At 46.6% G+C, this 23,339-nt stretch overlaps 1 protein-coding gene across 8 annotated transcripts in view; it reads right to left on the minus strand.

Annotated features, from left to right (window-relative positions):
• Positions 1 to 3,207: 3,207 nt before the first annotated feature.
• Positions 3,208 to 23,339, minus strand: part of DNMT3B (DNA methyltransferase 3 beta) — a 38,759-nt gene continuing 18,627 nt past the window's right edge. For 2 of the 8 annotated variants that reach the window (XM_036322895.1, XM_036322890.1), the window contains 18 exons: positions 22,598 to 22,807; positions 20,723 to 20,881; positions 18,254 to 18,361; positions 16,997 to 17,141; positions 16,400 to 16,459; positions 15,184 to 15,309; positions 15,018 to 15,062; positions 14,469 to 14,548; positions 14,049 to 14,161; positions 13,418 to 13,601; positions 12,782 to 12,866; positions 11,344 to 11,489; positions 11,048 to 11,138; positions 10,615 to 10,763; positions 9,657 to 9,742; positions 6,884 to 6,953; positions 6,007 to 6,125; positions 3,208 to 4,735 (listed from right to left, as the gene is read on the minus strand). In XM_036322895.1, the coding sequence (XP_036178788.1) occupies positions 4,594 to 4,735; positions 6,007 to 6,125; positions 6,884 to 6,953; positions 9,657 to 9,742; positions 10,615 to 10,763; positions 11,048 to 11,138; positions 11,344 to 11,489; positions 12,782 to 12,866; positions 13,418 to 13,601; positions 14,049 to 14,161; positions 14,469 to 14,548; positions 15,018 to 15,062; positions 15,184 to 15,309; positions 16,400 to 16,459; positions 16,997 to 17,141; positions 18,254 to 18,361; positions 20,723 to 20,881; positions 22,598 to 22,807 (2,118 nt within the window). In that variant the 3' untranslated portion in view covers positions 3,208 to 4,593. The remainder of the gene's footprint in view (positions 4,736 to 6,006; positions 6,126 to 6,883; positions 6,954 to 9,656; positions 9,743 to 10,614; positions 10,764 to 11,047; positions 11,139 to 11,343; positions 11,490 to 12,781; positions 12,867 to 13,417; positions 13,602 to 14,048; positions 14,162 to 14,468; positions 14,549 to 15,017; positions 15,063 to 15,183; positions 15,310 to 16,399; positions 16,460 to 16,996; positions 17,142 to 18,253; positions 18,362 to 20,722; positions 20,882 to 22,597; positions 22,808 to 23,339) is intronic. The other 6 variants (XM_036322896.1, XM_036322892.1, XM_036322897.1 and 3 more) reach the window with 5 other exon arrangements.

Below are 23,339 nucleotides of genomic sequence, written 5' to 3' on the forward strand. Positions count from 1 at the left end.
GCAGTGCCATTTGCTCAGCACTCTTTTATGCACTTTACATATGCTGAATCATTTGATTCACACATCAGCCTTAAGAGGTTGATATCATTTATCACTGTTTTACAGTTGGATAAACTGAGGCAGAGAGCCTATGAGGAACACCTAAGGTCACAACTCAGGAGGGGATAAAGCTAGAATGGGCACCAGCCTGGCTGCAGAGAGGAATCAAGGACCAACCCAGGCCGGGAACAGAGGATCATTCAAGAAGTAGCAGTTGGCAAGAAAACCTTAGGAACTGAGGTCCAGTGGCAGACCCTGTTTGTTTGGTGCTGTCCAGAGGCCAGGCCCTACATCCCCAAGAAAGATCCTGTCCACACCCATATCCTCTCCCTAACAAGGAGTAAGGGAACCCCGTGGGGTGTGGTGATGGACACAACTTCAATACCAGATGCTGCTGTTGCTACCGCCCAGCTCCTCTGCAACATCTGGGGGAATATTACCCTGTCCTTTAATTTTTAAACTTTTATTATTAATACATAATAAATAATTAATATGTTAGTAAATGTTGCATGTTACCATCACTTCCGGTACCCAGTCATTCACACTGTGTTAACAGCTTGGCATATCACAATACCATCCAATGCATGTGAGGGCTTGCTCATGCCAGGCACCAGGCAAAGCACTTTGCCCAGAGCATGCCCAAGAATGCTCACAGTAGCCCTAGGAAGTAGATAGGATTTATGATCCCCACCTTTTAGAGATAAAAAGAAAACCGAACAAAAAGTCCAAGTGTCACCTGCCCACAGTGATCCTGGAAACATGCCAGACCCGGAAGGCTGCTTCATAAAAGGCCCACAGGTGCGGAACATTCATCCCCTTGCCACTGAGCCTTTGATCACTTGTTACCAACTCTCGCCATTTTGAGAAAACTCATAAAGAACTGCCCCATAGAACAGGCCTCCCCTAGTCTGCCCTACAAGCAGGCTAGGACCAAGGGCCCCTCACCTGGAAGGCTCGTCCATCTCCTCTCTTGGAGTTTCGAGGCCGGGGCTGTTTATTTTGCTTCATCCTGTCCTGGCATTTGGTGCAGCACTGTACACAAGATGGCTTAACAGGGCAGCTAAGGTCCCTGGGGTCTCAGCACCTCAGAGAGGAGTGCCAACCAGCTCACTAATTGCCAATTGTCTCACCATAGCGACTCACTGTTTGTAGCTCAGCAGCATCTAAAAACATAATTTGGTTTCTCATTCTTCACTCCAAATCTGGGCCATATCATTTAGGAACTCAATCTGAAGGCACACAACTACAATCATGGAGGTGGCTAGGATTATAATCTATCTTACATATGAAGTAACAGAGGCTCAGAGATACCAAGTCCAAGTAATGCTCAACTGATACACTACACGGGCATCCCCCATTTACACACCTTTCTCCCTTAAATCTTTGTAGACTCCTTTTCCCTGGCTAGGCTAGAGGTAGTGATATTACCGAAAGGGGACCTGGCCCTTAGAGGGTCTGCCTAGGGCTGGCCGGTGGTGTTGGGTTCTTGAATTCATGCAGGAAATATTTCACAACAAAAGTGTGATTTAAAAAGAAAAATACTGATTTCAAAGAGGAAGCGAGAGGGAGATAGAAACATCAATGATAAGAATCATTGATCGGCTGCCGTCCCCCAATGGGGATAGAGCCTGCAACCTGGGAATGTGCCCTTGACTGGAATAGAACCCGGGTGGGACCCTTCAGTCCACAGGCCATGCTCTATCCACTGAGCCAAACCAGGTAGAGCAAGTCTAGGTGATTTTGAGGGTACACTTATTAAAGGTGGGGACAGTGAAACAAGGAAGGCTTAGCATAGAACAGGACAGCCTAAGCTGGGCTGCTTTGGTTCCCTAAAAGGTATAGGGAAGAAATGAGCTGAGGTGGGGCTGCTTTAGCTCACTGGGAAGTCAGAGGAAAGGGGGCTTTGGAGACAGGTTTAGGGGGTTAGCCGCTGCCCATTACTCCTCTGGTTGAGTCCCCTGGGGCCCCTTAGAGTCCCATGCTGAGGGGTAAGTGAGGTATGCCAAGGGCACAGGCTCACCCTGGGAGCTTCATTTTGAGGGTTTTTAAAGGCTGGGAGTTTTGGGGAGGTATTAGGGGAGCTTAGCTTCTATGCTAAGCTCTTTCATATTCCCAATAGAATATTCATGTTTTATGCTGATATGCCAAAATGAGATTTATTCCCTTAACTTCATCTGTCCTTGGCTGTGGTTGGCACAAATGGCAGGTTGTTATTACTGATTTAAACTATTTATCGATTTGTGAGTAGTATGTAAACCATTTACTTTTACATTTTAAAAAATTTATGTTTAGAGGGAGAAATATCCATCTTTTCCTCAACTTATCCATTCATTGGTTGATTCTTGTATGTGTCCTCACCAGGTATTGAACCCACAATCTTAGCATATCAGTACAATGCACTGACCAACTAAGCTATCCGGCCAGGGCTTACACCATTGTGTTCTTGGTTTAAGGAAGATAGGATTTACTAGATGGATGCAAACTGTCTAGTCATTGAACTCTTTCCCTATTCCACTGGCCAAGGAATTTTCCCAGCTTCTTCCTCTTCTACCTCAGCGAGACACCAGGATTATGGCATACTCTGGGCTTGGGACACCGGGCTAAGTGGTCCCAAGACAGGACTACTGAAGGGAGTTGCCATGTTAAACTTAGAAGAGCAACAGGCACATGCCCCTCCCAAAAAGCTAAAGCCATAGGCAGCTATGTTAGAATCATGGGGCCACTCCCAACCAGTCCTTTCCCTGGGGCTGCCAAGTCCCCTCCCTGAAAGTGGCTGAACTGCAGCTCGACTTGGGAACAGTGGAAAGGGGTGCTAGAGGCATAAAGAACTGGGAGACAAGCCTTTAAGATTCCAGTCACTTATTTTTGAAGCCATGATTTAGAAACCCATTTACTAGCTCAGTGTGATACCTGACCCAAAGGCATGGAATTCTCAGTCTCCACTACACATTCAATGAATCGAAAACTCAAGGTGGGGCCCAGAAATCTCTTGAATAAGCCTGTCAGGGTCTACACTGGAGTTTGGAGACCAGAGCCCTAGTCCTTGCCTGCATTCACTGTGCTTTGGATGACTAACCTACTTCAACAGCCCACCTCTGCACTTGAGCCAGGCTCTCCTCCCATCCCCACCCATCTGGCCTGCAAAAGAACACAAAGGACACCAGACAGTTATAGAGAAATACTGATTTTAATCCAACATAAGGTAAACAACAGGCGTCCTTTATCTTTCAGCCCCAAAAATAACAAAAAATTGTGGAAACAAGGCACAATTTACCCCCATTCTTGTTATGTGACTCCCGTCACACACAAAAAATTTCTATGAAAATGGTAAAACAAAAATAGAAGTCTGAGTTTTAAAAAATGTATTAAAAAAAACGCCCACAAAACCTGTCAATAATATTCCTTATTCTACAAAATAGCACCAGTAAGAAGAGTAAAAGGTGTTAAAAACCATTACAACAGCATTTCTGAAATGCAGCTTGTCCACCTCATGTTATCCCTACAAAAGAATTATCATGGAATAAAAAAGGACTTTAAAAATCTCTGGAAGGAGGGTCACGCTTTTATTACAGTGTTCCCCCTGCAATCTCTTAGATGCGAGGAATGTGCTTCTGCCCCTGGCTATCACTGCTTCTGTGTTTCGAGAAAGACTGAGGAGTTAGGGTCATACTTCTAATCTGGGGGACCTGTATCTGTGATGAAGGGAGGGTGCACCTGTGTGTGTGGAGGGGAGTGGAGTCCTTACCTAAGGGTCCTCTTCCACTCCTCACATAGGGAAGAGATAGTGAGTGGCCATACCTACCTACATAATATATGTCAGCTTATGACCCAGCTCACCCCTTCCTTCCTGAGCTGCCTGGAGGGTTCTATTGCAGTCACTGGGAGGGGTTTAGCTAAGGGTGACCCTTCCTCCCCTTGGGTCTAGGGGGAAAAATAGCCCTGAAATTATCACCAGTGTGGACAATACTCTCAATGGGCCCCAACAGTGCATCCCAGCCCTTTATACTGAGGTGAGGGGAACATGCTGGGTAAAATTCAAGAATGGCAGACATCATTTCCAAATCTGCCCTAGAAAAAAAGCATCCTGGTCCCTTAAAATGTCCCTCAGCTACATGTCTGTACACACCTGGAAACAAGTTGCTGCCGACGCTTAAAAAATAAAGTATTGCAGTAACTGCCCCGGTTCACTTTTCAGCCTTAACCTGAGTATGGGAGAGCAGTCATGTCAGCACTGTGGTTTTGGTACATTAGCAATTGTTTCTGAGCGGTAAACCCAGGAGGGAGGGGAAAAAGCAATCTTTACTAACTACTTCAAGTTTCAAAGTTTTACAAGGTAAGATGAGCACCGTGTTTGGCCGTTCTAAGAGGCCAAGTTGAATTGTGCGCAAGGAGGTGGCACCTGGGTACCCCCTGCCAAGAGGGTGCGGGTGGCTGTGGCCCAAGATACATGGTGTGACCCCACACAGCTGAGCTAAGGAAGGACAGAGCCTGGGGTGTACCTCCTGGGTCCCAGCTCTGCCCCGCACACCCCAGTGCCCCAGAGTGGCTGGGGGACTATTCACAGGCAAAGTAGTCCTTCAGGGGGGCGAAGAGGTGTCGGATGACAGGCACACTCCAGGACCTCCCGAGCAGCTTCTGGCGGGCACCGCGGCCCATGTTGGACACATCCGTGTAGTGTACAGGAAAGCCGAAGATCCTGGGGGCACCAGAGTAAAAAGACAGGAGTCACAACCGCCACCTGCAGCTACGTAGTACCCATGGGAGATCCTCACCGTGGCCCAGACGGCACCAGGCGCCACTCTTCCTGCCCCGTGTCCGGGCCCACTCTATGAGCCCTCTTTTTTTATTTTAGGAAGACATTATTTTATTATTTTTACTTTTCAAACTTTGCGGCATCTTTGCGGACTCTGATTATACATCTCTTATTCAAGAGATTTCTGGGTCCCACCTTTACTCATTTGCACATGAGCCCTCTCTTGACCCCCAGAGGTCAGGTGCAGGGTTCTTCAGAACACAAATGTTGTACCTACATATATTTTATTCATTTATGGCATACCTAACTTTTTCTCAATTTTTTCAATATTTCTAGACCACATGCTTCATCTGTGATGTTTTTTTAAATTGTCGCAAATGTCTGAAAATGTTCTGGTATTTATTGAAAATAATCTGCATATAAATGGACCCACGTAGTTCAAACTTGTGTTGTTCAGGGATCAACTGTGCAGAATAATCCACAGGACCAGTTTGTTTCTACTAGTGAGAATTTTTGTACCAAGAAAACTACTGTTTAGTAAAGAATAAAAGTGGTTGTAGAACTGAAATATGAGGAATGAAAATACTGCATATCAAAGCATACTTCAAGACAGTCAAAATGTAGAGGAATATCCATAGCCCTCTTCTTACTTTTTAACAAAAATATTCTAACAAAAATAAGATAATAAACAAGGAAAACAAAAGGAATGAGAAAAACAAATTGAAACCAGAATAGGAAAACTAAAACTTAAAAGTTGGTTCTTTGAATCAAAATAGGTAAGCTACCAAACTTAGCCAAACAAACAGAGATGTGTGGCTAAGTGGGAATCAGCTATAGAAAAGCAACTTGGCAGAAGGAATCTTCTGAGAAAGAGCAATGGCATGTTGGTGGGGTTTTCTTTAGCTGGCTGCTTACATCCTAGTCCCAGCATGTTGAGGCAGGGAGACGCCAGGGCAGGACAGCCAACACACAGACTGTGCTGTCTAATGACCTCATGTCAGATTCCTCCTCTCCACCACCCTTCCGCCATGCATGGCAGGAAATAAGGATTAATTTTGAAAAGGTATTACTCCCAGCCCCACTAACGTAGATCAGTGGGTCCATGTAGAATGAAGGCAGGCAAGCAAGCCTAATTTGTGTTGCTGGCCTTGACCACTTTTCTTCCCCTTCCTCTCTGCCTGCATCATTCCCTTTCCACATGCAGCCTCGCTCACCTTTCTAGCTCAGTGCACCACAAAACATCTTCTTTGCCATTCATGACAACAGGGAAAAGTTGGTTTTTCCCCTGTCTGATCGAGTTCGACTTGGTGGTTATTGTCTGTACTTTCTTTAACTGGAGAACAAAATGACATCATGCAGTGAGCACGGAATGAAGGGTTCTGGGGATGAGTCAAGAGTCAGAAGCACCTAGGGAAGATGGGGGGTGACGGCAGGTAGGGGAGAGAAGGTGGCAGTGCTGGGCTCGCAGAGAGAATAAGAAAAGGAGAATTGGAAGGACAAGAACATTTTGTGCTTCCCACAAGCGCCAAGAAGTTAATGCACAGAAAGGACCAGCCTCGGAGAGAACGAGAGATAAAAATGTGACCATGAATGAGATCACACGGGTGCCAAGAGGACACGAGAGCTATGGATCAAGCAACGTTAAGCAAAATGTAACAATCCACCCAAGATTATAGGGAATGGTCAACCAAACCAGGATTTTAGCTTGATGTAAACATTAAGAATTAAGTTTATGGACATCTTAATATAATTATCTAGGACTTGCCAGCAGGTAATTTTTCCTTTTGGCGAAGTATTAATTACTCACTTCTTGGGAGGACCAGCTGAAATTACGTGTGTGTCTCTATGGCATGTGCATTCAAAATTTGAAAGTCTAGTTGCCTTTTCTCATATAGTGATTATTGTTTATGAAGACCCACTCCTACTCTGTACTTAACAGGCAGGACAGAACAATTATGTGGGGAAAGAGGCCCAGCACCAGGGAGTTACATGTGAGGGGAGAGGGACAGGAACAAACTGCGTACCAAGATCAAGTCCCGCTTGAATGTCACCAAGTGCATTTTCCGCAGACTGTTTGTGAGCACATCTTACCTTTGCTGTCCTATTGAACTCCAAGCAGTCCTGCAGCTCGAGTTTATCATTCTTTGATGCTATCACGGGCCTGGGAATAGCCAAAACCCATTACTTTCTACCATCTGTCAATGGGTCTTAGCTAGGCACCTCCCAAGGTGGGAGTGAGGGCCTAAGCCTGCAAAATGTGCTCTGGCAATGAACTGCGACAAGTAAATAAATACATGGTGATAAAGATCCTGGCATAAGCACAAAGCTGTGTGCCAAAACCAGGGACACACTAGCCCCTTCGAGGGGCAAGATCAATGTCGAGGAATAAATGATCCTCTACCTCACGTTTTAAGATCAGTCAAATTAGGCTCCCGTTGAGTAGAGCAGGAATGGGGACGCACGCTGGAAAGAGTCAGGAGACCCAGTCCGATCCCAGCCCAACTACTAACCGAGTGATGATCTAAGCAGTTACACCTGTCTCAGGAGCTCGGCTTAGATCTTTGTGGGTCTCCCTGCTGCAAAGAGCACTGCAAAGCCATGATTCGGTGGCTTGCTGCTAGGGATGCAGCCACAGGAGGGTCTAAGGACTAAAAGTGGATGCAGGTAGAAGAGCAGGAGGTGGTTCAAAAAACACTAATTATCCTTGTACCTTGCACCATCAAACAAACCTGCAAATGCAGAGAACGGCAAACGGGTGCCCAGAGTGGGTAGAGCTTTAGGACCAAAGTGGTTGAGCAGTTCAAGAGCAGAAACCATCAAGAGCTCTGTATCCACACTTGATCAATACCTCGGCAGCTCCCATGTAAGGAACCTCAAGGTCACAAACAAAACAGACTGAAGAATGGAAACAGTGCCCACAAGAGAGGCCACTGAATCACACAAAACATTCCGTTAGATTCATCAATCTTCCTTGACCTTACCTTCCACATTTCCAGTGCCACTCTATCGCCATCCCCAGCTTTTCTTATAATCCAAGGGAGCTGAGGGACTTGGGGAAAAGGACAGAGCACATCCCTACCTATGTTGATTCTAAGGTTTTTCACCTCCAGGCTGGATGTGGGTCTGTGACCCCTGGTTTGTGCTTGAGTCATCATTCTAGAACCCTGTAGTGCCGGCTATAGTGCTACAGCTTGATTCTTATCACAGCTCAGACAGAAAACTTCGCGGCATCTTTGCTGACTCTGATTATCATCTTTTATCGCAGCACATCCAGTGCCTCAGCAAATCCTGAAAGTCCAACACTCATGTTATCTTGAATCTAATTCCTCCTGCTAAATTTCACAGAACTGGAGGGAATTACAACGCCCCAAGGTGCAATGTGTGTATGACTGGCACTTCCTGGGGCATCAATTATTAGTCAGACTCCTCTAAAGGACCATGACCCTCTCAAGTTTCTCTTCATTTCTGCCCTCATCCCACTATCATTTATTTTACCAGAAACTACCAATCTAGGACACAAGTTGTCAGCTTAAAACTTCTTAGAATCCCCAAAGTAAATCGAAGTGGACCCATAAGCCCCACATAATTTGGCCCATACTAATGAGTTCTCTGTCCTCCTCTCACAGCCTCTCACCAAATGAGGAACACTGTTCTCTGACTTGGTCTGTGAATGCCCAGCAACCCCACCCCTTACCCTCTTCCTTTTGCCTAGAATGTTCTCTCAAATAACTATGGCTCCATTCCTACTTCAGGTCCTTGCTGGCATGAGAAGCCTTCCCATCAACTCTTCCAATGCCCTGCCCGCTCCAGCCATGAACCTGAAATCATTTACTGTCTTCTCTACCCACCAGCCACTAGCACGTGAACGCTGAAGACTTACATCTGATGTGGTGACCAGTAAACTGGCAGCATGTACAACAGTGACTGCTACAGAAGCAGCGTTCAGTGAATGAGCCCACTTCACTCCAAATTCAGATGGCATTGCACCATCTGATTGGGTGACAACCCAAATAAAATTGCAAGATGCCTGGCCATTGTGGCTTAGTGGCTGAGCATTGGCCCATGTACCAGGTGGGGCACATGCCTGGGTTTTGGGCTCCATCCCCAGTGGGGAGCATGCAGCAGTATTTCTCTCTAAAATCAATAAAAGTATATTTTTTAATTTTTTTTAAAATGCCAAGATGTCCAAGAAGAAATCCTCCAAGCGACACCAGTAACTTCTTGCCTCTGTCTACATTTTGCTAAAAATACCAGAGTTATTTATGCTTCCAACACTTCCTTCTAAAAGAGAATCTTTTTAAGCTTAACTTATCTGCAAGTCCGGGATGTCAAATTACCATCACGTTTTTTATCTTAATTAGAACACCACACAGCCCTGAAACCACATATAGAATATAACTAAAGCTCAGTAATGTGAATAGACTAATGAAAAACTGGGGAAAGTTCTTGGCTAAGAAAATCCAAGGATGACAGGGTGTCATCTCAGCTCTGCCACCTGCTTGGTCATATCAGGGAGAAGGGCATGTCTAACCCCCTCCTCCATTCCCCAGTGGGACAGGGAATTAGGAGGAGAGGTGGGGTATAAAGCATGAGCACCTCCAGTGGGAGGAGACATCCGCTCCAGCACATGGCACTGTAAGAGCCAGGCCCCTGGGCAGAGCAGGAAACAAGTTGGAGCAGACTGAGGAATCTTGGCCTGAGGTTTCCAGGCAGTAGTACATCTTAGCAGATGTCAATCTGTAACACCAGAGATTGGTCTGAAGCCCAGGGTGGCTCTGTCTCACGTGAGTAAACCAGTCAGAGCTCAGACCATTCGATGCATTTTACTTGGCTGTTATCTGTCCCGCTCAGAGCCCTGTGTTACCTGTTCATCCCGGGCAGGTTGCCCCAGAAGTATCGGGCCCTGTGAGCAGCAGACACTTTGATGGCATCAATCATCACTGGATTACACTGTAGGGAGACAGGAGAACAACAACTAGCTGCTAGGAGCCCACAGCAGGATCCAGGTAGCAACCAGAGTGGGGCAGATGACAGGGCTGCTCCTTGGCTATCGAGGATACATGATGCCTGCCAGCTAAGGGACAGACCAATTCTCAGCAAGAATCGGGCTGGAGGCATAGCTAGTGCCCCCCTATTAACGGTGGGAAAAGAGACCAGGTCAGACCTGCAAGTTCTGAGAAGGTATGGGCCGGGGCGCACCAGATTATTATGGAACGGACAGGTGACAAAGACAGCTCAAAACAAAAATCTGACAAATCAAGCCCCTGGTGTGGGAATGCAGTGTTGGCAACATGTGCCCCCTGTCACCCATCTGTCAGGTTCACACAGCATGAGAGAACTAACTAGCCAGTTATATATATAATAGTTCTCACAGAACTTAAGCTGTAAAGCTTTGGGGAAAACTAAAGGACGTTGTAAGTGTATAAAAAGTGTTTACTACAATGTTCAATGCATATGAAGGATTGGATAATGAACCTATCTGTGCGCCCTAAAGAAGCAATTCTCAGAATAAGGATTAAAAAACTCTCTAGAGTAATAACCGGAGTCAAATCTCATGAGATCTCCAAAAGTGATGGTTTGTTTCATCATCCAACTTCAATAGGTTCGGGATAAACTTAGAGATCAATTTCTTTTTCCCTCAAAAATATTTGAACCAAAGGAGACTGAACAAAAGAGAATCAATCAACTCGACTCCATGATTCTGGGATCTAGCCAGGTCTTCAGTCAAAATCCCAAAAATAATTCACAACATAGAAATCCCCCACCCTCATTGCCAGCAGGGCCTTCCCCGCTAATGTAGTCTTGACCCTAGGTCCCCTCACCTCCAGGAACCGACAGATGTCCCTCTTGTCGCCAACCTTCATGGCTACCACATTCTCAAACATCCAGAAGAAGGGCCGGTCGTCGCCTTCCTTGGGCCGAGCGTAATTCAGCAGGTGGTAGAACTCGAAGAAAAGCCGGCCTGTGCCCTCTGCGCCCACAAAAGAAGATGGCCGGCTGGGGTCAAAACCACCCTTCCACATTGCAACCAATGGGTTCCCAGGGATCACCTAACTGAGGCTGGTGCCCTACATTCCCTTTATCGGCGGTGCAATATTTCTAAGTACCTTGGGGGACTGAGGCTTCACAATGTAGCATGGACAGAGCTGACAGGTAAGGCTGTCAAGAAGCAAGGAGCTCCTTCTCAGGGCACTCCTGGACCAACACTCAGTTGACATAGGGTCTTCTGGGGCTACCAAACGAAGGGATACTCACCATATAGGCCTTTCCTGGCGGGGTTCACATTTGAGAGATCATTGCATGGGCTCCCACCAATTACCAAGTCAAAGGGACCCCATTCTTCAACCTGAGTAAGAAAAACAGTCTCACAGGAGGATAGGAGTAAGGATGGAGGGACAGACAGCCTGGGCTCCAGGTAACCTGTCAAGATAGCTTGGCTGCTATGACCACAGGTTACCTTCTCCCACACCCCTGGGCATGGCTATGAGGTTGTGTGGGGCTCAGGGCGAGGAGGGTGTTACAAAGCCCCCAGGGGTGCGGGCTGTCCTCACATTTTTCTTTGTGATGTTCCTGACGTCATTCACATATTTAATGTTGCCTTCGTGCTTAACAGTTCCAACAGCGATGGACTCTTCACACACTTCGGAGGCGACATACTTCTCTACTTTGATCCCCAATTCTTTGAGGACCAAGTACCCTGTGTGGGATTGGGGAGGCAGAAAACACACTCAGGGTCATCTTGCCTCCAGTGATTCTACGTCATATCCAAGAACTCACATCAGACCACAAGTACATGGTAGCCCTCATGTGAAACCCTGCAGATCGCACAAACTACATAGCTCAAACACCAGGCTCTGCAAACTATAGAGTTTTGTGAAGAAAATACGTATGTATCAACTGGTACAGCCCACTGGTAGAACCTATTAAAACTGACATGTCTAGCCCTGGCTGGTTTGGCTCAGTGGATAGGTGTAGGCCTGCAGACTAAAGGGCCTGGGATTCAATTCTGGTCAAGGACATGTACCTCATTTCCAGGCTCAATCCATGGCCCATATTGGGGTGGCAGGAGGCACCAGTGGATGTGTGTCTCTCTCTCCCTCTTTTCACCCTCCCCATCCCTTCCACTCTATTGGGGGGGGGGGGGAAATCAATGGAAAAATATCCTTAGGTGAGGATTAAGAAAACGAAACAACATACACACACACACACACACACACACACACACACAAAACCGGACAGGTTTACAGCCATTGCCCCAGCATAGTCAAGCACAGACACAAGGACAGGGATCTTCGCCAAAATCATGTTTAAAAAATAACCTCAAAGCAAGGGGACAATGGCCAAGGCTCCATTTTCTACTGTGGGTTACCTGTGCCAACATAAACAGGTGTGGAGGATGCAACAGGGTGGGGGAAACAAGCAGCTAGCCATGACCTGAACGTCATTAAAAACTGCTAGCTTTAGGCAGGTGGACACTGGTAGCACACACAAGTACAAATGATGCTAAATGCACAGCACCTCATTCTCACTGCTTCCTGCTCTGGTAAAATGGAGATATTCCTACATGCCAGGGAAATTTTGAGTATTAAATGTGTTAAATTAGGAAAAACTCCCAAGGGCGAAATGCTTGTTGGTTATGTGGAAGCTGGAGGAATGTGAGAAACTGGAAGAATGGGGGGAAAAAATGAATATTAATAGGAGAAGTCTATTCATCTCCAATATATCCACGTTTATGGAATAAAAATAATTTCCCAAGATATCTGCATATAATACAAATAAAATGCAAGAGGTGACGTATGTATATATGACTTTTAAAAGGGACAAGAGGATCAGAGTGGGTGAAATACACGGAGAGGATTTGAGGAGAGAAAGAAAAAGCCATTGGTTTTCTCAAAACTGGTGACAGACAGGTAATCCCAGGGGTCTTGCTTGGCACTGACGACAGACACCTGGACCAGGTGCACATCCCAAGGTGAATTCCAGACTCACCTGTGGCAATTCCATCAAACAGGGACAAGACTCGAATGGGCCGCCTTCGGGCTGCAGGAATCGCAGGATATAACTTGGGGGCTTCCTGCCAGGTTAAAGAAGGTCATGGAGGTCAAGGTGCAGGGGAAAGGCTCAACCTTTGGGCAAGGGGCGAGCTGACCTTCCTCTGAGGGACTCAAACTCTGTGTTCTGCCCTTTCTTAGCAGGGATCTCCTTAAGAGCTTTGGCACAGACTGGCTATTCTACCCTTAAGACCTGGAACACAGAGACTTGAAGACAGATGCACACACACAAAAGGACATGACACCCTAAACAGGAAGACCTGGGACTAACTCACAGACCTGATAGAATGGAGCCCAGGAAAATCCACTCCCCCTACAATTAAAGACTAAGTCACGGGCTTCTCTTTCCTTAGAAAAACCATGAAAGATCACAAAGGAGGAGAGAAAAGACCACTGGGGAAGCCTGAGGACTGTACAAAGGACAGGTCAATTATCCCCGTCTCTGAAGTATGAGCTACTCAGCCAGTCATTTGTATAATGGACCTTTTTATGAAATCTTGCCAACAGACTTGGAGAGCATTGCAGTCCCCGGACTCTCTGGGGAAGGTGGTGCTAGAAGGAGCCTGTGGCTTACGTATTCGAGACCAGGGTCGCTGGTGAAAAAGGACTGCAGGCGAACATTCCAGTCCTTGCGGCGCTGCAGGACCCCGTGACAGCGCTGAGGGAGGCACATGTAGCAGCTCCAGGGCTCCTGCAGCTTGGCATCTGCTGCTGTGCCCGTGCCCACCAGCAAATCCAGGCACTCCACACAAAAGCACCTGTGCCCGGGAGTGGAGAGAAGACATCAGGCCTGTCTCCTACATCCATAGCCCTGCTTCCTAGATGGTAATGCACTATCTAAAAACCGGGTGCTTCTCCCCATGGGCAGAATGGCCCTACAGTGTGATGAGGGAGGGATACACTAACCTTTTTCCTAGGATATCAGTACCCTCAGTGCACAGGCTCTGCACAGCAAAGATCTCTACCCCCCCAAAGTGGCTCATCTCCCGGGAGGCTTCCACAACTCATGCCCCACCCTCAGACATTTGTCTTAAACAGATGAGAACTACAACCCCTGCCGGGTAGTCACTCTGGGCCCCTGTCCTCAGGTCCACTGGGTTCCCAGTCCTGGGCCTGAGGTTTGGGGGCTGCAGGAATCACAGGTATGGCCCTGGGAGCCTCGGGGCCCTGCTGGGCCTCACCCCCATGGCTGGTCTGAAGCTCACCGGCAGCAGCTTGTGTTGCTGCACAGAAGCAGCTCGCGCCCCTCACAGCACACGGTGCAGTAGGACTGGTAGCCATCATCGTCGTACATGTAGAACAGCTCGAGGAACCGGTCCTGGTGCCCAGAGAGAAACGCTCATGACAACGGAGACCAGGGACCAATGGGCCCTCATGCTCAAAGGGCAGGTCACTGGTGGCTTGGTTTGTTATAGGAGCAACTGGCTGGGGTGTGCGTGCCACTGCAGATGGCTTCCTTTGTGACAGCACCTGCCCTCAGAGGGGAGGATGGGGTGATGGTGGCCAGGGAGGGCTTCACTAGAACCTTCCCCGATGGCTACCTGCAGGTGCTTTCTTTGGGGAATGACAGGGAAGTTGTGGAGGAGGGACGGGGCAATAAAGTCCAGGGAGGGGTTAGGACTTACCCGACATGTCTGGCAGAGCCCCCCCTCAAAGAGAGGGTGGAAGGACACGGGGTTTTTCCTGCCACAGGACAAACAGCTGTCTGTAAGAAAGCATGCGCGCAGCTTGTGACAGCTGCTAAAGCCTCGGGGCTACGGTTCTTGAGCCCTTACTCCATGCTAGCAATAAACAAGGTCTCGTCATGCTTTACTCCTTTCAACAACTCTCCCAGGCTAACAGACCCGCTCCAGAAGTGGGACACACCCCGAGCAAGGGTACCTCCTGCACAGGGACAAGCTGCAAAGGCCTGGCACAAAAATCTGAGACTCTTTAAAGACTGGGACTTTGGACAATTCGTGGTGACACCAATTTGCTCACTGTCACATCATGAAAGGACTTACCAATGACTATACACACAGCCATCATCACAATTTCAGACCCCAGGTGGCTAACTCTTGGGCCACCCTGACTTCCCTTCATTATCAAAAGGCAGGACAGGATAAACAATCGGTAAAGGCCTGGAACTACCCAGGACGGGAAGTGAAGACTTTGAGGGAGAGCATTACCATTACCTTCCAGACTACTCTTGTTGTTGGCAACATCCAAAGCCATTTGCTCTGTTGAGAAAAGAAGGTGTGACATGGGGTCAGGGAGCCTCTTATGGATCAATTAACCCCTGCTGAGCAGTCCTCACAATGTGCCCTCCCGGTAATGGGTGTTCGCGATCCCCTAAATCACCTCGAGTCTGGTCCTCCTCTCCTCGGTCTTTGCCATTGTTATAGTTTGTCTTGAGGCGCTTCGGTTGGGGGCAGTAGTCTGTGGAGGTGGACGAGTCATCGGCTGTGCGTCTGCGCTTCTTGTTCTCTGTGAAAGGGAAGGACATAGCAGCCGGGGCTGGTAGGAGGTGCAGGGAGAGCCATGAGCCTGGGTGACAGATGCTATTGGGCCATGACAGCATCATGGTCCACACTGGGTCCGCCATATGGCCCCACTATGGGACATAAGTCAAAATCCCTCGCATATCTAACATGTTTATAGGGTTTTAAAGAGCTTTAGACCCAGCACAAAGACCATTAGGCAAAGGCTAAGCCACAGCTGAAACCCTGAAACATTTGTCTCCAATGCCCAACACAGTGGCTGACAATCACTTGAAGCTACTGAGCACTTAAAATGTTACTTGTCTGACTGAGGAATTGCATTTTTGCATTTAATTTTAATGTAAATTTTAAGATTGCTCCAATTAAGAAGTACATTTAGAACTTGGTCGAGTGAAAATTTGGAACTTATACATTTGTGAAAATATAGATCAAGTATTTAACACAAATATCGCATCCAAATTGAGATGTTGTAAAACACATAAAATATGAGATTTTGAAAACAGTACTAAAAGGAAACGTAAAATAACTTAATTTTTATACTGACTGTTAGAAATGCTTAAACGTTGGATATATTGGACTAAATTAAACGCATAATCAATACTAACAGTGCCTTTGTTTCTTTTACTCTTTTCAGTGTGGCTATTAGAACATTTTTAAAGTAGATGATGTGCCATTTCTTTACATTTCTTTAAATTCCACTTATGTATTCTAGCTCCAATATGTATATATACAGTGTAATCTGTAAGGAACATGGTTAAGTTTGACTCTGTTCCTAGGAAGGAAAATTATGCAGTCATTAAAAATCATAAGGACTCTTTAGTGACAGCTGACAGTGCTCATATGATTAATATCAAGAAACAAAGGGTAAGCAGGAATCCAACTAGTGCACAGGAAAAGTTGGAAGGATGTGCACACCCAACAAGGTTAACCTGGATGGAGGACTTGTGAAGGTTGAGAGTGAAGTGGGGGATGAGAGTTCAGGTTGAGATTTCTTTTCCAGTGACCACTGTAGAGGCAAAGAATTGAAAGGCAGTGCAGAGAAAATAGTGCATAGTCAAAGGATGGGAAGGGAATACCGTATTTCCTTGATTCTAATTTCATACTGCCTGCACGACGCACCTTCGACTTATTAACCACTTTTAATGGGGGAGACAAAACAAAACAGAAAACACTATGTTAAATGTACGAATTATTAGGCAAATCCTGGATTTCGGGCATCTTGGGTTTCTGGAAAGTGACAATGGGAAACTATGCATATCTTATAATGGAGGAATTAGGCTATCGGACAAAATGTTTGGCAAGGTTATGCCTCTTTTGGAGGTGGCTCATGGTTTTGAGGTTCTGGAGGTTTTTAAAATACTTCCCAAGTTTTCACCAATGAGCAGAGCTTAATTTCTCCTTTGAAAAGTAAAGGTGCTAGTGAAGATTCCATCTGATCTCCTGCTGACTCAAGTTTACAGAACAGATTCGACCGCAGACCAGCGAGGCTGGAAAAGGCTGGGCTGCTTGTTTTCCCATAGCCCTGGGCTTCACAGGGTGAGAGAGCAGGTCTCCAAGACTGACTGGTTGCTGCAAAGCTGGGGTGGGGCAAGGGGCAGGAGGGGTGGCTGCATCTCCCAAGGGTGCTCCCACTAGCAGTGGCAGTCAGGGCTGCCCCAGGGACCCATTCCCACCTGTTTGCGTGTTGTTGGGTTTGAGGCCCTCGATCCCGGTGGGCTTGAAGCCCCCATGGGCCCACTCCAGCATGGGCTTCAGCTGGTCCTCCAATGAGTCTCCGGGGCTGCTGGGGAAGGTCTTGCCAGCCCGCACCCTGGCTTTCTGGCGAGATAAAGGCGAGTCTGTGATGAACAGCAGGGGTGGGTGCTCGCCAGGTGGCACCCAGGGATTCCCCCAGCTGGGGCCTGCATTCCCCTTCACACTGGGCCTTTCATAACCAGGCAGCTGTTCTGGGCGTGGTATGTGACAGGGAGGGGCCTGTGCAGGGGACAGGCGGGAGGCCATCCAGGCAGCAAATATGACCTCTTCCCTGTGGAGAACCTGAGTGGTCAGCTCCCTCTCAGAGAGCAGAGGGTCAGAATTAGCACTGCTACTTTTAGATAAAGAAGTATCATCAACTCTGAGAAAGCTCCAGATTTCTTGGTTTATTTTCCTAATGAAGATGGCGAAGTGTCAAGTTTTAAGTCTTATTTAAGAAGCACTAGGAGGATTCCTAACTCCGCAGAGGCTGGTTCATAAATGCTGGGCAAAGGCCACTGATCTGTTCAGTTCTAAGACCAGGGAAAGGGAAAGATAGATAGAGCCTGATGGATCCCACAGACAAGGGGGTTAAGGCAGCTGTCCTCAGCGGCTGCCCTGTGTTGGCCTTGAGCAACACCATTTAAAGGAAGGAGGTTTTGCCCAGCTGGCGGACTCAATGGTTGAGCGTCGACCTGTCAACCAGGAGGTCAGGGTTCCCAGACAGGGCACATGCTGGGTTGCGGGCTTGATCCTCGTGAGGGGCATGCAGGAGGCAGCTGATCAATGATTCTCTCTCATGATGTTTCTCTCTCTCTACCCCTCTCCTTCATTTCTGACATCAATTAAAAAATTTTAAATAAAGGAAGGTTTTGATAGCTCTGGAAAAGCATTATTCACTGTTGTAAGCACTGTCCCCCACTTTCTAGTGCTTCTTCTTAATTCCGTCAGCAATACTGAGAACCACCAGGGAGAAGCTGAAGTAGTTAGTACTGAGCGTCCAAGGGAAGGCTCAAATCCCTTCCTTCCTTCCCAGTCTGGCCCTTAGGCCAACCAGTTTGCATTCCCCTCCTGCCTGGTGGCCCTGTCCCTTCTAAGCCATCCTGGTTACACTGTGGCCTGAGCTAGCTTTCTGTATGTCTCTTGTCTTAATCCTGCTCTGGGGGCCAGGTCCTAACCACCCACCACCGTGTTACCTCCAGAGCGTGGTACATGGCCTTCCTATAAGAGACCAGCTTATTGAAGGTCGCCAGATTAAAGTGCTGGCTGAATAGCCCCAAGGCCACCAGCTTATCTGCAGAGACCTAAAAGAGAAAGACATCATCAACATCCACCTACCCTGCATCTGGGGTGACCTGTCTCTCACAGGGTAATTCCAGGGGATCAAGTTCAGATTCAAAAAAAGGGGAAAGAATAAAAAATAGAAATGATATACACAATCCTGATGCACCCTATAGCCTGAAGCACGGTTGACACTCCCAGTGTGAGGAAGTTTCTGCTCCAAGTGGATACAATGAGAGGCACCCTGTGTTTGTACATATTTTAAGGGCAAATGACACACATGGTCCCTGCTGTGGGCCCCTTGCAGGTCAGTCTTGAAATTCTCTGTGGATGCTCCAACATTGGGGTTTTGCACACATTCTTACCTCTCCTTTGTAAATGTGACAAATAGCTATGATTACCATTTAGCCTTTTATTAATTGATTAACTGAACTTAGTATATGTTTAGAGAACAGTGTTTGGCACAGTGTAAGGTTTTTTTATTTTTATTTTTGCTATTTGTTATCTTCCTTCCACTGGGGGTAAAGATCCATAAAATCTCATGCCCCAAGTTCCAAGGCCATGCAGGAACCAATCAGGAAGTAATAAAACTGGGTGTTTGGGGTGCTGATCAGACTCAAAGACACACATGATTATTCATTCTCCACGGAACGTGCTCGCACTCACATATACCTCTAGCCCAAGGTCTTATGAGGTGGGGGTTCCTGTTACCAGGCAACTCTACATCCATATCTATGGCTAGAAAAAACTGGGGCTCAACAAGGTTGTCCACTGAATGCAGATGCTGTTTCCAACGCCAAGATGCTCCAATGTAGCATGGGGGCTTAGCACCAGACCCCACATGGTAATCCCTTCCTTAATGCTAACAGCCCCTCACTTTATCTTATTAGCATCAGACTCAGTCTTGCAAAGTACATTTTATGTCTCACCAAGCCAAAGCAATCACAAACAATTCATGCTTCTTCATTTCACAGAATTCATTGCCCACATCCCTGCATTTAGAGCAGTGGTTCTCAACCTTCGTAATGCCATGACTCTTTAATACAGTTCCTCATGTTGTGGTGACCCCCCAACGATAAAATTATTTTCGTTGCTACTTCATAGCTGTAATTTTGCTACTGTTATGAGTCGTAATGTAAATATCTGATATGCAGGATGTATTTTCATTGTTACAAATTGAACATAATTAAAGCATAGTGATTAATCACAAAAACAATATGTAATTATATATGTGTTTTCTGATGGTCTTAGGCGACCCCTGTGAAAGGGTAGTTAGACCCCCCCAAAGGGGTCGCGACCCACAGGTTGAGAACCGCTGATTTAGAATGCTTCAAGGAGAGCTTGTCCTGCTCCCTCTGCTGGCCAACGAGGACATCAGCATGCAAAGGAGACTTGCCCTGTGGGAACTTCAATGTGTTTATAGCAAATGGCGCAAAGGAAGCCCAATTCATAGGAAACCAGAACCTCAACTTGAGGCCAAATCCCACAAATGTACTAGAGGGTCCTTCATTCCCACATCTGCCTCCATCTAATTTGTTCTGTATCCTCACCTAATCTCTGGGCATAGTGAAGGTTAAAGGAACATTTCAAAAAGACACCACTCCAGGAAAACTACTGTCTGCAACATTCTACTCAAATCCTGGGGATTTCAGCCCTAGCTGGGTGCTCAGTGGTTAGAGCATCAGCCCCTGGGCTCACGTGGGAGGCATCAATTGATGTGTCTCTCTCACATCAATGTTTCTCTCCATCTTTCCTCCTCCCTCCCACTCTTTCTAAAATCAATGGACTAAATATCCTCTGGTGAGGATTAACAAAATAAAACAAAAAAACCCCTGGAGATTTCAGAATGTGCCTTCAAACTAGATATAAGGATCACAACAGCCTAATTTATTTGTCTCTAACACCACTGTTATGGGGCAGACTTTCAAGAAAGATGAACTTAAAATGACTAACACCAACAATTGAGAAACCCTGAAATAACCAACTCTGCAAAATTTTTCACATCACCAGGCAATTCTAGACCAACTCTAGGCTACTTAGAGGTGCCTATCTGCCACCTCTGCAGGGCTAAATTAGGCCCACCCTTCCTGTTTCTGCCCCAGGGAGGGGGGGAAACACATCAGAGACCAAGTGGCCATGGACCCAGAGGACTTCCATCCGTTTGTCTCCTGTAAGGGTAGACTGAGCTCTGGCCCACCAGACCCTGTGTGTGTCTCTTTAAGCCATTTTACAAGGAAGATTTGTTATTCCTGCTGGATACAGAGTCAAACACATCTGGAAATGGCAAGGCACAGGCCCTTATCTCACAAGGCAACTGCAAAAGGAAAGGACAGAAACGCTGTGGGTCTGCAGCCCCATGACAGTCTGCCCTTCCCTGGACTCACCTCAGAGAACTTGCCATCGCCAAACCACTGGACCCACCGCATGCCGGCCATGGCCTGGCGCTTGGAGGTGACCTTCCAAGACACTACCATGGCAGGCCACCAGGAGAAGCCCTTGATCTTTCCCCACACGAGGTCCCCTATTCCAAACTCCTTCCCATCCTGCAAGATAAACCACATGAAGGAATCCTAATGAGACAGACTACCTGGGCCAAGCAAAACTCCCGCAGCCCCACTGACCCCAGTAGCAACTGCCTGAGGGTGCCACCCAGGGCTTCCCTGGAGTGCCTGCCAGGCCTCCTCAGGACATTATCTACCCACCTCCAACACTTCATGGTAGAAAAAGTATGAGTGAGGCCGAAACCGGTTTGGCTCAATGGATGGAGCGTCGGCCTGCGGACTGGGAGGTCCCGGGTTCGATTCCGGCCAAGGGCATGTACCTGGGTTGCAGGCACATCCCCAGTAGGAGATGTGCAGGAGGCAGCTGATCGATGTTTCTCTCTCATCGATGTTTCTAACTCTCTATCTCTCTCCCTTCCTCTCTGTGGAAAATCAATAAAATATATATTTAAAAAAATAAATAAATAAATAAAAAAAAAAAGAAAAAGTATGAGTGAGAACGGTTTAAAATAAGGGGCAGTGAGCCCTTTCCAGGTAGCTCAGTTGGTTAGAGCATTGTCCTGGTTAAATTTCCAGCCAGGGCACAAACAAGAAACAACCAATGAATACATAAACAAGTGGAAGAAATCAATGTTTCTCAAAAAAAAAAAAAAAAAAAAATTTTAATCAATCTTTTCCCGTCTCTCTCAATCTAAAATTTAAAATAATCTTTAAAAAATAATGCCAAAACCGGTTTGGCTCAGTGGATAGAGCGTCGGCCTGCAGACTGAAAGGTCCCAGGTTCGATTCCGGTCAAGGGCATGTACCTGGGTTGCGGGCATATCCCCAGTGGGAGATGTGCAGGAGGCAGCTGATCGATGTGTCTCTCTCATCGATGTTTCTAGCTCTCTATCTCTCTCCCTTCCTCTCTGTAAAAAATAAATAAAATATATTTAAAAAATAAAATAAAATAAAAAATAAAATAATCTTTAAAAAATAAAATTAAAATAAAGAAATTTAAAAATATAAGGGGCAATGGATGGGCAGGATTGGCTGTTTGACAGGAATGTAGGGTTTGTTATATTAGATCTGTAACATTTAACCTAGCATGTAAGCATGAAAGATGTCAACTGAAAACTAACAGGAAATACATCAGAATAAAACAATGACAATTAGCTGAATATTCCACCACAGGCCATGAGATGGGGTAGCACAAAGCCATTAAAATGCAAAAAAAATAATAATAATAATAATAATGTTGGCCATTTACACATAGCTTGCCATAAAATGTGAGGTGCCCATAAGAATAATAAAGTTATTAGAATATATGGTGCAATCTACTCTGAAGTAATGTACGGTGAAAAAAGGATTTCTACACAATATATGTACATAGATATGTACTAACTACTAGTATACAGCCGTGCTTGAGTGAAAACAAGCTCAGTTTGTTGATTATAGACAGGAAAGACAACTCATTTTCCTAAAATGTGAAAAAAGCCAATCAACAATTGCATGTATACTCTACTATGATCAACAGAATCATGCACTATGTATACAAAGTATATATATTTCTAGGTGTAAATATATAATATTCAGAAAATCAGGAATCATGTGCTTGAGATATCTGGGAGATAAGTAGGGTAAAGGGTCATGTCACATGTGGGAAACGTACTTGAATGAATTCAAATATTATGCCAAAAGTGACCCAAAATTGTAGTAATAGTCCTCCCCAGTAACAGTATGTTTTTCTCTCCTAAATTCACCCCTTCCTGGTGGTACCTGATACTCGGTGCCGTCTGTATCTCTGCCCTCTGTGTACATCTGCGGGGAGTCCAAGTTCTCCTGTTGACTGTCCTGAGCCAGCCGGGTGTAAGGGGTACTACTGCTCTGGGGCACCACACTGTCATCGGTGAGGTCGATGGTGGGGTAGGGGCTCTCTGGGGACGGCCATGGTGTGCCTGCCAACGATGCTGTGCGCCGCCTCAGGGACTGTGGACAGAAGGACACGTAGCTTGGGCCACAGCAAACCAGGTGGATGGCCAGAGATAAGCGGCACCCCAACTGCTTCCCAGGCAAGCAGAGAAAGTGAGGACAAAGACGTCAGTTAAAGAGTCCAGAGACCAATCAGAATGGCTTTCCGTGACCAAGTATCCCATAAGTGGTGGGAGAGAGCAAAGCCACTCCCATCAAAACAGACAGTTGAGGACAGAGGCATAGAATGAGCAATGCTCACATAGAGGCACACAGAGCCACGCTCAGAGAGGACCACTGGCTTCCTAAGTGCTTACACTGTGTGCCCAAACTTGCAACAGGAGTGGAGAGTTGCTGTAACCCCTACGGGTGTTCAAGACAGTCAGTGAAGATAACCAGGGAGACAAGAGAGTTTTGGAAGTCAGTGGCTTATAGCTCGTTTCCAAGGAGGGGCAAGATCCCAGTCATCGGGTAATTCTTGCATTCCCACCACAGTTCCATCCAGGATCAGGCCAGAGAGGTAGGTCACCAGGCTGAAGAGAAGCTTACC

Source organism: Myotis myotis, unplaced genomic scaffold (genome assembly GCF_014108235.1).
Source record: "Myotis myotis isolate mMyoMyo1 unplaced genomic scaffold, mMyoMyo1.p scaffold_m19_p_9, whole genome shotgun sequence".
Taxonomy (NCBI): Eukaryota; Metazoa; Chordata; class Mammalia; order Chiroptera; family Vespertilionidae; genus Myotis; species Myotis myotis.